The 18290-nt window shown below is 37.6% G+C and overlaps 1 protein-coding gene across 5 annotated transcripts; it reads left to right on the plus strand.

Annotated features, from left to right (window-relative positions):
• Window positions 1-12125: 12125 nt before the first annotated feature.
• Window positions 12126-16884, plus strand: LOC122071860 (axial regulator YABBY 5-like). Of its 5 annotated transcripts, none has more exons than XM_042636308.1 (7): window positions 12126-12538; window positions 13697-13819; window positions 14704-14830; window positions 14930-14978; window positions 15170-15245; window positions 15418-15486; window positions 16650-16884. In XM_042636308.1, the coding sequence occupies exons 1-7, from the start codon at window positions 12464-12466 to the stop codon at window positions 16698-16700; spliced, it is 570 nt and encodes a 189-aa protein (XP_042492242.1). In that variant the 5' UTR covers window positions 12126-12463; the 3' UTR covers window positions 16701-16884. The 5 variants fall into 5 exon arrangements, with proteins under 5 accessions (XP_042492242.1, XP_042492245.1, XP_042492244.1 ...); XM_042636311.1 differs by lacking the exon at window positions 12126-12538 and adding an exon at window positions 13363-13596; XM_042636309.1 differs by lacking the exon at window positions 12126-12538 and adding an exon at window positions 13364-13505.
• Window positions 16885-18290: the final 1406 nt, after the last annotated feature.

Here is an 18290-nt window from a genome sequence, read left to right on the forward strand (position 1 = left end):
TGAGGTCTTGTTTTTATATGTCATTGACGAGACCAGTCGGGGACTCTGGATAGGGAATGAAAAAAACCAATAACCCTAGAAAAAGAGTTTTTATATTATTTTATTTTATTTATTTTATTTTTTATAGGTAGGGGAGGGAAATAGGTCACAGCAAGGAGGCTCGAACTTGATACCTCCTTGTAAGCATGAGATTTTTGTACACCACAACTCATCAACTAAGCTAGTTAGTTGTTTAGAAAAAGAACTTAAAGCCCAGCAAACATAGGACAACGATATAAAGAGTTTTTCCTTCAAACAGGATAGAGTCATGAGGTTGACAAAGTAGGGTATCACATCAGCATGGATAAATAATAAATCCCGGTCTTTGAGCCGCATGCCAGACAGCCTTCCTTGGTAACCCACTCCCATTCCAGACAAACATCTGACCCAATTGTAGAAAGACAAAGAGGAGTGTCACAGTATGCATGCGACCCATGTTTGAGTGCATCCATTTTGACCACCATCTCATCGGCATCATCGATGGAAGGCGTTCCCGTGGATCTAATGCCTTTGACGGCTGAGTATCCATCAGTGATGGTTGGGCATAGTCCGAAACGAAAAACACAAGCTTCAACCGTCTCTCCTGTAAAAGGGTTCTCCATCGATAGTCCTTGGGTGACCACTTTTGGTATCTCTAGAAGTTCTCTGCCCTCCACAACACCAATCACAACACCACCCATCACCACAGACATGAGTTCGACAAAGCCGATCTATCTTGAGGCGTCTTGGAGTTGTTCCGAGATGCAAGATCGACGGTTGAAAAGATCAATAACTGGAGTAAGATTGGAGGCGGGAAGGGCGGTTGAAGGGAAATCAGGAACGACTGTCTTTGTATATCCATCCTTCTTACTCCTCACCTAAAAATCGACAGTAAAAGATACCATTGTCCTCTCCAGTGCCGATGTGCTTCTGGTCCCTTCAACCAAGATCAAAACCCAAGCCACTTCCAACAAGTGGTTGGGGGAATCGGTTATCCCCAACATGCAAAAGGAGACGAGAAGAAAAAAGTAAGGGATGGGGGTTTTGTTTGGATTCCATAGGCAATAAAAACTAATTAAAAAAAAAAAGAGATTAAATGAATTCCAAATATGAATCAAACTGGTACGAACACCTGATTCGGACTTGGGTTTTGATGCTTTTTATGCACAAGATTGTTATCAAAAGGTGTAAAATAACAACCACAACATTCTAAAAGCCCATAAAGTTAAAAAGAATAGGAAATAATCAAAATTGTTTTACACCAAGTTATTGGGCATTTTGGTTAGCCCATTTGACTCAATATTTGAACTAATTGAACCCATATGTCACTCACATATGAAATATTTAATGACATTTATTACCTTTTATGGGTTCTTAATGCAATATATTACAAGATTGTCTGTAAAGAGACTTGGAAATTGTCACAATATCCTAATGTCTATAAAGGTTAAAGAATGGACAATCATATGTAATTTTTTATTTTGGTACAGACAATCATATGTAAATAGTCGAAATCTAAATTAAAAGTTGCTGAATATTAGCTTTAGAAATGAACAACCATTGCAAGTTGCAACTTTAGCCCCTCAAAAAGTTGCAATAGGCCTTAGTTTAGAGCTGAATATTAGTTTTAACTTCAATATAAGTTTTCAGTGCATGAGAATCTGATTAGTATGGATGTTGATTATTGTGAGTTGCAACTTCAGCCTACAAAGCAAGTAGTAATGAGCTTTTATTTGTTACTGAAATTTAGCATAAGTTAACTTGAGCATAAATATTTGAGTGTTTCACAATTTTGGAATCTCGAAATGCCAATTTATTTTAGGAGGAATACAACAATGGAAATGCATGGTCATGGAAGATAGAGTTCAAATGACTATGTCTGTCTTAATTACCACTCTTGCATACGCAAGTGAAGTTGTTGCTGAACCAATATGTGTAAAGAGATCATCGAGAGTCAGAAAATGTTTTAAAAAAAGATTCTTTGTAAATTATCATGGCACTAGTAGTTCATTATGATCTTGATGAACTACATCAAATTGATGATAAAATGACATTCCTAAATGTTAAATTTTAAGGAGGAATATTCTAATGCATCTTAATAGGTAGTTTATGTACCCTCAGGTCTACACAAGACCTGGTGTTGCTTTCATAGTGGGAATATTAAAAAGATTCAACTGAGACAACTTCATCTATTATGGAAGCAGAAGTTGTGACGTGCTAGGCATTATGGTTAAAGAATTTTATCAAAAATCTAAAGGTTGTTTTGTATATTTAAAGCAATTCTGTGACAATACTACAATAGTTTACTCTCTAATTACATGTACTCATGAGTTTGACACACTCATGCGATGAAGTATGTTTGTTGTTCAAGAGTTGTTTGGGATCTTTGAGTAGCAATAGAACATATTGCTCACTAAGGAAATGATTGGTGACCTTTCCACAAAAGGGCTCAAAACCATATAGGGATCGTATGGGTCATAAGGACTATACAAATTGTTATGCGCCTGATGTTTACTAAGACATTGCTATATATAGTTTATGATTTTGACCTTAATTTTTTTTGTTTTTTGTTTTTTGTTTTTTGTTTTTTTTTTTTGTCATTTTTTAGGTTTATTCAAATAAAATTTGAAATTGATGTCCCCAGGTTGACACTGAGAGGGGGGGTGAATCAGTGGTTTCAAAAATTTCCTTAATTGCAACCCAGCAATAACTTCCAATTTTCAAGTTCTAGATTGGCCGGGGCAATCCCGTAATTACCAATCACGCAAACAACGACACGTCCACCTCACACCACAATGTGGCTGAGTCTACCAGACAGTGTCCCACCACTCTGCACAACACGCACTTCAAATATATGTAGAAAAATAAATGCGAGACAATAACACCAGATATACGTGGTTCAGCTAAAGTGCCTACTCCACGGAGGAATACCCATATAGGGTTTCGTATTTCCCCAATACTCAACTTTTTAACCGCTACAACGGTCCAGGAACTTATCCCTGCTTCAATCTGAGATGCAACTCAGACAAGGGCAACAACCCCACACCCTAGACAAGCCCCAACTTGCTAGGTTCACAATTTTAAATCAATAAAATAAAATCCCAACCCAATACACCATTGATCTAGAGTTTCTCAACAATAAACACTCTAGAATATAAAAATAGGGATTTCAGATACGGGTTACCTCAGCCTGTGTAAACCCCGTTGATGATTGCTTGCTTGACATATAGAAGAACATGCTCAAACCATCAACATCTCAACCTTTTGGATCTCTCTCTCAAGGTTGCTTCTCTTCCTCTCTCTCTTTCTCTTTCTCGGTTCTGCTTCTTGTTTTTCTTGGCTGCCTTCAATTTTTCTTTTAACGAATCTGCAGCCCAGAATCTTTTTAAGGAAAAGCTACAAAACTCCCTCTTATACTCGGTCTCGACTTATCGGACTCTTTTCTTGATTCCGTAACGTCACACGCAAAGGAAACCTGTTATATCAAAATTCAATTTCAAAAGAACAGTTTCACTTCTATTCAATCTCGGACTCTGGCCTGCAAAACACTTGAATGCCTGCAAAACACTTAATGCAATGCCCTGCTGTCATCTATCTTTGAGAGAAATAGCAATTCTGTTGTATTGGAGGGTCCCACCTTCATTTTAGTTTTTTCTTTCTTTTGGACGGAGTGACCCTTTAAGTCTTCTTGGGCATTAATTGCTCACTTACATGAGAAACTCATATCAGAATATAATATCTATTTTAACTTAAAAACATGTTGAGCTGGTCCCACCATTAGTAGTTTGAAATTGAACCAATCCAATGGGTTCCATTTTGAAATTGAACCAATAAAATTGGACCAATCTAATTCAATTGAATTAGACCAATGAACTTGAACCGATCTAATTAAATTAAATTAGACCAAGGAATTGATTGCGGTCCCTTCAATATGACTCCATCACAATACGATTGCCAACAATGACAACAATTGATTCGATTTCCCAACAATCTCCCCCTTTGGAATTGTTGGCAACGCTCTTCAGATGTCATTTTGATTCATTTCTCTCCCCCTTTGACAACAAATACAAAGGGTGACTATGCTCCCCCTACATAGATTTTCCCTTGCATAGACTCACCTATAGGAGTGCCCACCGCATCTTCCTATCCTATAGGGATTTGATGTCTCTATGCATGCTCACTTACTCCCCCTAGACACATACCATCTATTGTGCTCGTGGAGTGACAACTCCAAGTTTGTTTCTAAGGGCTTCAAAATTTTCCTTGGGAAGTGCTTTCGTGAAAATATCTGCCACTTGCTCAGATGTAGGAACAAAATCCAATCTCACCTCATTTGCATTGACCTTCTCCTTCAGGAAATGATATCGGATGTCAATATGCTTTGTCCTTGAATGCTGCACTGGATTCTTTGAAATATTAATGGCACTCATATTATCACACTTAATTGACACCGGTTCACCATTGTGAATTCCAAAGTCTGTTACTTGTCTCTGCATCCAAATCACTTGTGTACAACTAGCTGCCGCGGCAATGTATTCAGCCTCTGCTGTAGATAAAGAAACAGATTCTTGTTTCTTGCTATGCCATGCCACTAGACTCTGCCCCCAAAAAGAATGCACCACCACTAGTGCTCTTCCTATCATCCACACTGCCTGCCCAATCTGCATCTGAGAATGCTGTGAGTGTAAAACTTTCAATCTTAGGGTACCATAAGCCATACTCCATCGTACCTCTAAGATATCTAAAAATCCTTTTGACTGCCACTAGATGAGTTTCTTTCGGACTAGCTTGAAATCTAGCGACCAAACACACTGCTTGTAGGATATCAGGTCTTGATGCGGTCAAGTATAGCAAGCTTCCAATCATTGACCTGTAGAGAGTCTGATCTATACTAACTGACTCATCACTCGAACTCAACCTACTACCATAGGAGTACTTACTGGTTTGCTGTCCTCCATCATAAATTTCTTCAACATCTCCTTGATGTACTTTGCTTGTGATATGAAGATACCATTCTGTTGTTGGTTCACTTGCAAACCCAAAAAATATGATAACTCTCCTAGCATAGACATCTCGAACTCTGCCGTCATCCGCTCTGCAAACTGTCTACATACCTCATCATTTTGCCCTCCAAAGATGATATCATCTACATAGACCACCACTACCAGTTGACTTTTGTTCTCTGTCATAACATATAGGTTACTATCAACAATGCCCTTCCGAAGTCCCAACTGATATAAGTAACTGTCTAGTCTGGAGTACCAAGCCCTTGGAGCTTGTTTCAAGCCGTAGAGGGCTTTCTTTAGTCTACAGACCATGTTTGGATCATCTCCAATTTGAAACCCATCTGGTTGCTCAATGTACACTTCTTCTTCAAGATTACCGTTTAAGAACGCAGACTTGACATCCATCTGATAAACCTTGAAGCCTTTATAAACAGCAAATGCTAAGAACATCCGTATAGATTCCAATCTTGCAACCGGCGCAAATGTTTCATCAAAGTCTATCCCCTCTACCTGAGCATAGCCTTTGCACACTAGTCTGGCTTTGTTTCTAACCACCTGACCATCTTCATTCAACTTATTTCTAAAAACCCACTTGGTTCCAATGATGTTTTTATTGGCTGGTCTAGGAACTAACTCCCATGTGTTGTTCTTCTCTATCTGATCCAACTCTTCATTCATTGCCTTCACCCAGGTCTCATCTCTAGTTGCTTCCCCAACAGACTTGGGTTCAATTTGAGAAAGTAATGAATATGTAGTAGATTTCATCTTTCTTGTTTGCATTCCTGCTTTAGGATCTCCAATGACTTGATGTGGGGGATGCACTTTTTGCCACTTTTCAAAACTGGGTCCTCCATCTCTTTCTGTCACTGTGTCAGTCTCATGAACATCTGTATCCTCATCATCAATATGATTTTGAACTTCCACAACTTCATCATCTACAGTTGCATCATCATAAAAGTCCTCAGGAGTCTGCTCTGCTGGTTCTATCTGTTTAGAATGGGGTACATGTTCATCAATTCTTACATCTGAACTCTCTACCACTCTGCCCAATCTTTTATTATAACATCTGTAGGCCTTACTCTTTGAAGAATACCCCAAGAAAATCCCTTCATCTGCTCTGTCATCGAATTTTCCGAGGCCGTCCTCCTTCCTTTTGATGAAGCATCTGGAACCAAATACCCTAAGATATTTAACAGTGGCTCTCCTTCCATACCATAGCTCGTATGGTGTCTTGGATTCATTTGGTCTAAAGAAACACCTGTTCTGGACATGCACTGCGGAATATATTGCTTCTCTCCAAAACCTCCTAGCAACATTGTTTTCAATCAAAATTGTCCTTGCCATCTCTTGAACGGTCCTGTTCTTTCTTTCCACAACCCCATTTTGTTGGGGGGTACGGGCTGCAGAATGTTGAATCCTAATCCCATGCTCATGACAGAAGTTAGAAAATAAATTCCAAGTAAACTCCTTCCCTTGATCAGATCTCAGGCACTTAATTGTCCTACCAGTTTCATTCTCTACCTTCTTCTTGAAGATCTTGAAACAATCTAAGGCTTCAGTCTTGTCTTTAAGGAACATAACACAAGTCATCCTAGAGTACTCATCTATGAATAGGATAAAGTACCTCTCTCCACCAATTGCCTCTGTTCTCATGGGTCCACAAAGATCTGTATGAATCAAGTCCAATAGTTTACTTGAATAATGCTCTTTTGACTTGTATGTGGCCCTAGTCTGTTTTCCCTTTAAACATGGTGCACAAATATGATTTGTTGGAGACTTGATCTTTGGAAGATCTCTGACTGCCTTCTTTTTGCTCAATTTAGCTAAGTTCTTGAAGCTGATATGCCCAATCCTTCTATGCCATAACCAACATTCATCTTTCTGTCCCATCATGCATCTATCTTCATTTGCTTCTAACAGAGTGTATAAGTTTCCTGCAGTTCTTGTCCCTTGTGCCACAATCTTTCCATTTTTGATTTTCTTGATTTCACAACCTTCCTTGGTGAACAAAACTTCATTCCCATTGTCACAAATTTGACTTACACTGAGCAAGTTGTGCATCAGACCGCTAACATATAGGACATTGTTTGACTTGATCTTTCCTCTGTCCAACTTAACTATGCCTCTGCCTTCTATCTTTGCACCATCATTATTTCCAAACTTGACAGATCCACTCTCAGTTGAATCCAGACTCAGAAACTTTCCTTTATCACCTGTCATGTGAGTGGAGCATCCACTGTCAAGAATCCATGGTGACGGCTTGCTGTGAGCTTTGAAGGCTGTTTGAACAATTAATGACTTGCTTCCTGCTTTCTTCTTCTTCTCAACCCATACTGCCTTATTTGCCACAGTAATAGGTTCTCTTTGTCTCTGACCTTGTTTCCATGAAGAATTGTCATTTTGCCTTCTTTTCTCCTGCCTCTGGTGGGGAAGTATGGTCTTGCAATTTTTGGCAATGTGTCCCATCTTGTGACACCTATAACATTCTACACTTTCCTCCGACAATGGAGCAAACCTGTTCTTGCTAGTCAGTGTTGTAGGCTTGGTCTGTCTTTTACAATCTGTCACCCTGTGTCCATAATAGTTACACCCAAAACAGTAACCTTTAAAGCTCTGTCTCTGCCAAGAACCTCTGTGTCTCTGATAGTCAAATGAAGTAAATCCATCATTGTAAAACATTCGTGGGCCCCTCTGTTTCTCCTTGACAAACCTCATTGGAATTTCTGCAGTTCCTTTGCCTTTAGTCTCCACTACTTCAGAAGATCCATGTGCCACATATCCAAGGCCAGTCTTCATATGTAGAGGTCTTTGAAAATTCAAAATCTTATCTAACACATTTTCATTTCCTTTGCTTGATGATGGAGTATCTGCTTCAACTGATTGAATCATAATTTCTTTACCCTTGGATTTTAAGATAGTAATTGAAGGAGATGGTGTAGTTTCTTCTTGTAAATTCATCTTCTGTATCTCTTCCAACTCAGTCTTCAATATCTCCAATTTCTCTTCAAGGATAGTGCACTCTTCTGCCTTGGATGATAGATTGACACTCAGCTCATCATTGATCTTAGCCATATCTTCAACTGTAATATTTAACTGACTAATCTGGTTCTCCTTTTCAACAAGCTGAATCTCTAGATCTTTCATTTTCTTCCTCTCTTCCTTGAGATCAGTTAAAGCAGAATGCAAATTTGCTATTAAGTCATACTGAGCTTCTTGTTCTTCCTCTTCCTCAGACTCTTCAGTAGTCTGATGTTGCACTCTATCACCAAGTGCCATAAATAGTGTCTCAGATGACTCATCATCTGACTCATTATAGTCCTCTGATGACTCCTCTGAAGAAGACTTGCACTTCTTTGATATTAAGCTTTTCTTCTTGAAGTTTCTTCTTTTAGGAATAAACTTCTTCTTTTCCTTTTTGAACTTGCTTTCTTGAGCATCTTCATCCTCAAAGTCACTCAATTTATCATTCTTTGGACACTTGGAAGCGAAGTGCCCTATTCCATCACAATTGAAACACTTCAAAGGAAGTTTTCCTTTGTATTTACCTCTACCTTTCTTGAGTTTCCTAGCCAAGTAAGCTATTAACTCATCATCGGAGTCTTTTGTTCACTATCTTCATTGATTTTCAATTTCTTCAAAGCTTTGAAGGCAGCTTCCTTTTCTATGGGCTTGGGCTTGACCATCCTCATCTCATAAGCAATCAGAGTTCCATGTAGTTCATCTAATCTCATTGTGTTCAAGTCTTTAGATTCTTCAATGGCAGACACTTTAGGGTTGTACAAGTCAGGTAAGGATCTCAATATTTTCTTCACCACCACTGCATCCTTTACCTCTTCTCCTAACCCTCTAATAGAATTGATGATTTCGTTTACCTTGCTCATAAACTGATCAATGGTCTCTCCCTCAGACATTTTCAGACTTTCGAATAAGTTCCTATGGTGTTGTAGCTTCGCCTCTTTGATTTTATCATCTCCCTCATGAACACTCTTTAACTTATCCCATATGTCCTTTGATGTTGTGCAACCGATCACTTTTGCAAACTCATTGCTCACTAGGGAGCCTAGAAGTGCATTCACTGCTTTAGCATCGTCTTCACACTTCTTCATCTCTGTTTTATCTGTGATGTCTGTAGTGGGGGGGTTGTAACCGTTCTTCACTGCTAACCAAACTCCATAACCTTGAGACTTTAGGTAAGCCTCCATCCTGATTTTCCAGAAGTTATAATTCGACCCATCAAAGAAAGGAATCTTTCCATGCATACGATTATCGTCATTGGATGCCATCTATATCTTCTCAGTATTCAGACCCGAAACTGTTAAGCTTCCTCCTTAGGCAACCTCGCTCTGATACCACTTGATGTTCCCAGGTTGACACTGAGAGGGGGGGTGAATCAGTGGTTTCAAAAATTTCCTTAATTGCAACTCAACAAAAACTTCCAATGCTCAAGTTCTAGATTGGCCGGGGCAATCCCGTAATTACCAATCACGCAAACAACGACACGTCCACCTCACACCACAATGTGGCTGAGTCTACCAGACAGTGTCCCACCACTCTGCACAACACGCACTTCAAATATATGTAGAAAAATAAATGCGAGACAATAACACCAGATATACGTGGTTCAGCTAAAGTGCCTACTCCACGGAGGAATACCCATATAGGGTTTCGTATTTCCCCAATACTCAACTTTTTAACCGCTACAACGGTCCAGGAACTTATCCCTGCTTCAATCTGAGATGCAACTCAGACAAGGGCAACAACCCCACACCCTAGACAAGCCCCAACTTGCTAGGTTCACAATTTTAAATCAATAAAATAAAATCCCAACCCAATACACCATTGATCTAGAGTTTCTCAACAATAAACACTCTAGAATATAAAAATAGGGATTTCAGATACGGGTTACCTCAGCCTGTGTAAACCCCGTTGATGATTGCTTGCTTGACATATAGAAGAACATGCTCAAACCATCAACATCTCAACCTTTTGGATCTCTCTCTCAAGGTTGCTTCTCTTCCTCTCTCTCTTTCTCTTTCTCGGTTCTGCTTCTTGTTTTTCTTGGCTGCCTTCAATTTTTCTTTTAACGAATCTGCAGCCCAGAATCTTTTTAAGGAAAAGCTACAAAACTCCCTCTTATACTCGGTCTCGACTTATCGGACTCTTTTCTTGATTCCGTAACGTCACACGCAAAGGAAACCTGTTATATCAAAATTCAATTTCAAAAGAACAGTTTCACTTCTATTCAATCTCGGACTCTAGCCTGCAAAACACTTGAATGCCTGCAAAACACTTAATGCAATGCCCTGCTGTCATCTATCTTTGAGAGAAATAGCAATTCTGTTGTATAGGAGGGTCCCACCTTCTTTTTAGTTTTTTCTTTCTTTTGGACGGAGTGACCCTTTAAGTCTTCTTGGGCATTAATTGCTCACTTACATGAGAAACTCATATCAGAATATAATATCTATTTTAACTTAAAAACATGTTGAGCTGGTCCCACCATTAGTAGTTTGAAATTGAACCAATCCAATGGGTTCCATTTTGAAATTGAACCAATAAAATTGGACCAATCTAATTCAATTGAATTAGACCAATGAACTTGAACCGATCTAATTAAATTAAATTAGACCAAGGAATTGATTGTGGTCCCTTCAATATGACTCCATCACAATACGATTGCCAACAATGACAACAATTGATTCGATTTCCCAACAAACATTAAGTTTGTGAGGTATGGATAGATGATACAAACTATCAAACCAAACACTCATTTTTCCGAGCTATATATGTGCATTGCACATATATGCTAGGCCTCGGTTCAGTTAGTATGATTTCACAGCAAATCAGCTGGTTCTAAAACTTATGCTCGGGCTAAGTCTGGATGTCAAGAAAATAAAGAAAAATAAATGAAAATTTAAATTCAAGAAAACGATAGACATAGATCAATTACTGTATTATTATGAATTTTATATATATATATATATATATTTCATTTTTTTATTATTATTATTACCATTCAAACATAGCCTCAAGAATTTTATTTTTAGTACTTTAATATATTGGAAGAAAAAGATGTTTTGTACTTATTATTTCAGGCATGAATTGAAAAAGGACCAAAGCCAAATAAACACTCTGCCCACAAATCAGGTCGGCTGAGCTGACAAAGAAGATATATCCAGATAATGTTTCCTCTTCTCTTTCAATTTTCGCCCTGCTTCGAATTTCTCATCGCTTTATATTATGTTGTTTGTTCTTTTTCGCGTATATACTTTTTTTTTTTATTCAATGAAATTTCTTCTAACTAATTTATAAGGAGAAGTATTTTCTATTGGAGACTGTTTTCTACACTTGTGTGATGGTCAATGGGAGTGAGTCATGAGGAAACATCCACATAGATGTTATTTTCCACCCAATGGGGGATAAGTAAACCATTTTTACAATATAAAAATATTAAAAATTGATTCTACCAAAAGAAAAAATGATGTGACATTCCTTCAATTAAATTATTAAATCAGAATATAACATATTAGCTACCAAAGTTATCCACTTGCGTGTGTCTAAGCCTGTAGGCACGAAAAAATTGCATTACTCTAACCCTTGCGTTGAAGATACCTTTATGCGACCTCCCATTGATCTATACGCTAGTGCAATAGCCTTGCAACTTGTAAGTTGATAATCTTGTCTTGCCCATTTTATATATACACATTTACATATTTCCCTTTTTCTTTTATTTTTCCTTTGTATAATTATTTGATGTATCTGATTTTGATAGGATAATGAATAAATGAATAAAGTAGAGAATGTAAATATGTCGACGTCGATCTCCCTGTTCCGTAGGGGAAGGGGGTTTGTGGCCATACTGATTTCAACAAAATAACTATCCTTATGGCCATGGCTGTGTAGGAAATACTGCCTAAGTCTCTCTCTCTCTCTCTGCGCGTAAGCCTAACCTGTTTAATAGTTTTTACCAAAAATACAAAAACCTGTTCAATATTAGCCTTAGAAAACCGCTTCTCTGCCCTTCAAAACCGCTTACTGCTACTCTTATGAGTCTTTTTCATTGGAATGGCCCCACATCTTGTGCCTGCAGTGGGTAGTCGTACCCTAAAACCGCTTTTCTAATAATGTCTCCCTTCGCAGCTCAGATTATCATTTTCCCTCTTTAATTCCTCTTTTTTTTATATTTTGCTGGATCCCCTCTTATCTTTTCTAATTTGCATCCACCTTTTCTTTTCTCCATTTTTATTCTCTCTACAATCTCTATATATCTCTGCTCATCGATCAATTAAACAGTCAAAATCCGGATTGCAAGCCTACCAGCAAACAAGAAAGTACTGAGGAAAGCAGTTTCCTTGGTATCTTCTCCAGTCTCTTCCTTGGTATAACTTCTTGATACCTTTACTTCCTGGGTTTGGTAGCTGAAATCAGGAATTAAGTAATACATGTCGAACTGCAACGATGTTACCTCTGCGCAACTCTGCTACATCCCTTGCAACTTTTGCAATATCACTCTAGCGGTATCTCATCTCAAACCTCTCTCTCTCTCTCTCCTTTAATGCCTTTCTTTGACTTTACATTTCTTATCAGCCCTTTTCTTTCTTTCTTTCTTTCTATTTTTTTTTTTGGCTGTGCATATATAGCATATAACATGGAAAGACGATTGCAGATCATGGAAAAAGCTCAAGTCTTGGAAGATCTGGGTCTTTGTATTCTTTTATATTTTTTTTACTTCTTTCTTTCTAATGGGTTCTTCTTTTTATGCTTAGTCAGGTCTCCATCGTTAGGACTTTCCCTTGTCCACCTCTCCCTCTCCCTCTCTCTCTTCTTGATTTTCTGCCAAATAAAAGTCTTGTCATAACTGGAGCTGTAGTGCTAAAGACTGTGTGTGTGTGTGAGAGAGAGAGAGATTGATTACGTGGGATTCCCTCAAGCAAGAGTTTTATTTTTTTTATTTTTTTATTTTTGAAGTGTTAGATGTTCCATAAACAAACATTTGATGATAAAATTGACGAAGACAACTCCACTGCAGGCTTCGATTGCTATCTACTGTGCAATACCTTTCCTCACGAGAAAGAGTTACAGAGAAGCTTTCAAAAGATAGGTTCACTTGGTTTTCTCTTTGGTCTTTTCCCCTTGTTTAAATTGGTTTCTCAGCCGAAGAAGAAATGAATAAAATGAATAGCTTTCCACTTTACAGTTGACGAATCTGACCTAAAGTCCAGTTTTTGGCTTTTCCCGGGGAAGGTCCTGTAGCATCATATGTTGACAACACAGGGATGAAAGGAAACACTGTTTTCAGTGCTCTTCTTTCTACAGTGAAAGTTAATAAGTGGGTTCACCAAGAAAAAACATACTAAAGACTCAAGTTTCTCTTTACAATTCTCATCCCAGAGTGAAGACTAAGAAATAGGGTTTTCAATTTTCATGGCCTTCTCTAGTCTTCACCCTTCACTGGAAAATCTAGGGAAAAAAAAAATCTCTGGGGTTCTTTCTTCTCTTATGCTCTTATGCATGAAATTTATAAGATCTGAAATGATTTAATAAAAGTAGAAGTTTGAGAGATCAGTAAATGAATGAATGTATCTTATATCGTTTTTTTTTCTCAGAAATCCATAATTAACTATCTTGGTTTAGATTTGAAGTTTGGGTATGTATGTATGTATGTATTATTGCAGGTGAGTGTTCCATGCAGCAGCTTATTCGACATGGTGACTGTTAGATGCGGGCATTGCAGTAACTTATGGTCCGTGAACATGGCTGCTGCGTTGCAGTCACTGTCCTGGAAAGAACAACTCCAGGTGAAGAGACTTATACATACTTCTTTCTCTTTCCATTCATGAGAGAGAGAGAGAGAGAGAGAGAGAGAGAGTGTTTTACAGGCTTGTTTCAAGGGCGCTGTAACTACAATCTATATGCACAGAGCCCTACGACCTTGGAATTAGCTTCTGAAAAAAAAAAAAAAAACTAGGGTTTCAGAGGCATTGTAACTTGTAAAACCTAAAACCTTCAAAGTTGATGGATCGACTTGAATTTTTCAAAGCAGAGTCTTTCTTTCACCTCCTGCGCAGCAGCAGCGACTGTAACCATCATTGCAGCTAGCTAGCTAGACAGCCCACTCCCACCACCTCCCCAAAAATAATAATAATAATTCTGCTTTTTTAAGAAGAGCGAATTTTGGCTCGCAGCTGTTATATGAGTCAGGTCCAGACGACTCATGACTCCTCCTAGCATCGCATTTTTAGGGTTTCGGAGGGCCGCTTTTTTCTGATCTTATATCTTTCTTTACTTTTTTGTGCTTTGATTTCACTGAAACTCGGCGCTTCTTCAGCCCACAAGGCTGGTTTTCTTCCCCCTCTCCCCAATATGTTAAACATAACTCATAACTTAGAAGAAGACCACCCCATCCCCCATTGTTTCAGGATAAGTCTTAAAAAGTAACTCAATAACCGTTTCAGTCACCTCAGCCCCAACGCACCCTTTTCTTCTCTTCCCATGAAACATAATTAAACTCTCTCTCTCTCTCTCTCCCTCTCTCTCTGAAAGGATGTTAATGAAGTTCTATAATACTTGTCAGTAAACTCAGTACAGCCCACTTAGAGTGGTGAGGAGTTATAGTTCTAAATTAGGCTTTCTGAATTCACCAATCTCTATTATCTTTTGTGGGGTTGTTCTGGATGAGCAGGCGCAAAACCTGAGTTCAGCGGATTACAGGACCACTGATCTGGCTTCTTCTTCTTCTTCCAAACGCAACAATAAGGTTCCTAATCAAGCGACCAATACTCATAGTGAAGAAAGGATCATAACGCGGCGTGAGTAGTTAAAATCTTATCTTGTTCATATATATATTTGGGACCCATCAGTTTCTATTGTATTTATTTCTTGTGTTTGTAATGTCCTTATACATGCAGCTCCCGAGAAGAGGCAGCGTGTACCTTCTGCTTACAATCAGTTTATAAAGTAATGACCCCCCTTCCATTACTCTCTCTCTCTCTCTCTCTCTCTCTGTATTTTTTTTTTTTTTTTTTTTGATGCAATCTCCCTCTCTCTGTATGTGTGTGTGTGAGTGGTTAGAGAGATTCAGGCCTTGGGAGTAAATGACTAATTATGTCTCACCTATTGACTATTCTTTGTATTTACATGGTGCGCAGAGAGGAAATCCAGAGGATTAAAGCCAATAATCCGGATATTAACCACAAGGAAGCATTCAGCACTGCTGCTAAAAATGTAAGTAATATGACAGAGCCTATACTTCTGGTATTAATTCCTTTGCTTTATATATATATATATATATGCGTCAAAAAATGATTAATTATTATTATTATTATTATTAACATTTTTTGGTACATTAATTAGTTATTTAATTAGAATGGAATGGTGATTGACTTTGCTTTGTTAGTGGGCACATTTCCCTCACATTCATTTCGGACTGATGTTGGAGAGCAACAACGAAGCCAAACTGGGCGAGGTGAGGAAACACATTATGTAGACAGTAGATATACAATTTTTTATTTTTGTTTCTCTTCCATAATTTGAGAGAGAGAGAGAGAGAGATACCTATCCACATAGGCTAATTATTTGGTTAGAGAAGATTGGAGGAAGATATACAAATATGGGCCAATATTTTCTGTTCAGGAGCGTACCTTATGTTCCTAGACAGTTGTATCTATCTCTCTCCTCCATTCAGTGTAATGACCTCTCTGTCTCTTACTAATTATCCAAAGGGAAAGCTATGAGTGGGTGTTTCCTGCATGTGTACTGTATGCTCCTGGACAGGAAATATCATCCATATACATATGGGCAAGTGTTTTCTATTTGCAAGAGGACATTGCACCGTGTGCACCCCCAGGCAGGGCCATCGTGGTCATTGCATGCCCTTGTGTCTATGGCACAGGGGCCTCTCACGGATAGAGAACTTTGTCCCTATATATGAGAGAGAGAGAGAGAGAGAGAAGAGAGAGAGAGAGAGAGAGTCCCTACTAGAATTCCTTCGAATACTTATACTAGTTGGACTCTTTCAATAAGTGTATCATATGGGTTTTCAGAATTTTGGCTTAATTATGTGTAATTTGTAACTCTACTTTTTAACTCTTTTAGTAACACATTTTTTCAGTTAGGATAAATCTCATCCTTCACATGTATATTGGAAAAAATATGCTTGATTGCTTTTGAAACTAACATAAGTCAAATTATGTTTCAAAACCCTCCCCCCTCCCCCCCCCCCCCTTTTTTTTTTTTTTTTTTTTTTTTTTCATTCCGGACTTAAAAGAACTTTTAGTGTAAGAGAAAAATGCAATCAAAAGAAGGTGTCAAGTTTTTAATACACTATAGAAGTGTCCTTTAGATAGTCCTATTATAGAATGGGGCTCCATGAAGATATTGGAGCTTGTTACTAGTAGAAACATATCATATAGCTTATTGAAAATGTCTGGAAATGGGTTATGTCTATGAAATGATATCTCTCAAGTTGGATTCTCTTTCTTGCTAATCATATTCTCTCTTAGTATGCAAATTCAATTGTTCACTTTGGTTGCTGAAGACAAATGTTGATTTCATTGTATGCAAGAGTGGCTTGTGTGTGATTTCTTCAGAGAATGCCAATACTAATTTTGTGGAATTTATGTTTTGCAGGGATCGTCTGGGAAGCATCTATTGAAGAAGACTGGAATCTTAAACAAATAAATATATATATGAAGTCATAATTGTTCCAAGTACCTTTTATGCTGTAGGAAGAAAATTAAAATTTGAAATTCTCCCTTGATGTATTTGTTATTAGTTGTTGCGACATGTTTCTTTGAGTGAAGCAAGTTTGCAAGTTTCTGTTACATTTCCATCAATTCAAACTTTCCAGTTGAGTCGCTGATCATTAAAGAGTTTAGTAACTGACTCTAAATTGTTCTTCTTCCATGAAGAAATAGCATTGATCATTGTACTATGCCTTTGAATAATATACTTGCGTTGCAACTGTCTTGTTTGGATGTGTTCCACAGATTGGTTAAGTCAGTACATGTTTGCGAGCCAATGAGCAAGAATATAACATATTGTTTGAAAGAATTTACATCTTTCTTTCTTTCTTTTTAATTAATTAATTTATTTTATTTCGTTCATAGAAGTTATGAATGGAAGACATTGTATACTTATATCATCACATCTCTTAGGATCAAATGAATTTGTCCCAGAATTATATCTTAAGTTTTATATATGGGATTTTGTTACAGATTTGTAACATTATATTTTATTTTCAAAAGTTATATAGTGCAGGGGTAAAAAGGGGTTTTTAAAAATTCTAAGGTCATTATAATGCAGTTTCTTTGGGACTAAGAAAACTTAAACGGTAAAGGCTGTGTTTGGTAGTAATTCTGCTCTCAAAAAGTACTCCCAATCCAAAAGTATGTTTTCCTGATTTTATTCACAAAGAGTAATTATAAGGAATTGATCCACGTTTGGTAACTTGTCAAAACAAATTGCTTCTAGAGCCCCCCCCCCCCCAAAAAAAAAAAAAAAAGGCATTTGGCAACAACTTTAACAGAATCACTTCCAACACTCTTTTCTCTAATTTTTTCCCCCTTTCTCACTCGTTTTAATAATAATAATCTTTCACGCTGCAATTAAAACTTTGATTCCTTTCCTCAGCATGTAATCTATGCATGAAATATCTTCCTAGATAAGGTTCTAATTGATAAGCGCAAAAGAAAGAAAAGAAGATACCAAAAGAATACGTAAAAGGAAAATAAAACTAACTTGACTTGCAGCTGCCTTACTTGATCGATCTTGAGTCTTGGACATGAAATCAAGGTCTATTTTCCTTTATTTGTCTTATTCTGCAATTCAATTTTGAGAATCTTCCGGGCAAATCAGACATGAAGGTTTCATTGTGTCTAATTTACAATATCACCATTGATGAGAAAATTCGAAGCCTTGTAACTTTTTTGAATTTTTAGGACGATTTTTCAATATATTATTTAACCAATTATATAAATCAGGTTGGATCTCAAGAATGTTTAGGGTTTGGGGACGGGGTGCTTTTTGTAGCATTTCTCTCCTAAGGTTTTTCTTTCTATGCAAGTCGTTAGAATCAAAAGATGCATAGCAATTTCAAGGATCTTACATAAAAAACGTTAAGTAGGTGGTTCATGAATTTTTTTTTTTAATTCTGTCAGATGTGCTCACTGAGCACTTTTTGAAAGCAGAAAATAGACCAGCGTGCCAAACACGATTGTGCTCCCAATTTGTTTTAGGTAAACAGGAAATCAATGAAATCACTTCCAAAGA

This window comes from Macadamia integrifolia, chromosome 2 (assembly GCF_013358625.1).
Source record: "Macadamia integrifolia cultivar HAES 741 chromosome 2, SCU_Mint_v3, whole genome shotgun sequence".
In the NCBI taxonomy this organism is placed as follows: Eukaryota; Viridiplantae; Streptophyta; class Magnoliopsida; order Proteales; family Proteaceae; genus Macadamia; species Macadamia integrifolia.

Bases quoted from the DNA above. Each gene is read 5' to 3' on its own strand.
- LOC122071860 (XM_042636307.1), top strand. From the start codon at position 13,595: ATGAATGTATCTTATATCGTTTTTTTTTCTCAGAAATCCATAATTAAC. The intron at 14,979-15,169 runs GTAATGACCCCC...CATGGTGCGCAG, and splicing joins GCTTACAATCAGTTTATAAA to AGAGGAAATCCAGAGGATTA. The intron at 15,487-16,649 runs GTGAGGAAACAC...TATGTTTTGCAG, and splicing joins ACGAAGCCAAACTGGGCGAG to GGATCGTCTGGGAAGCATCT.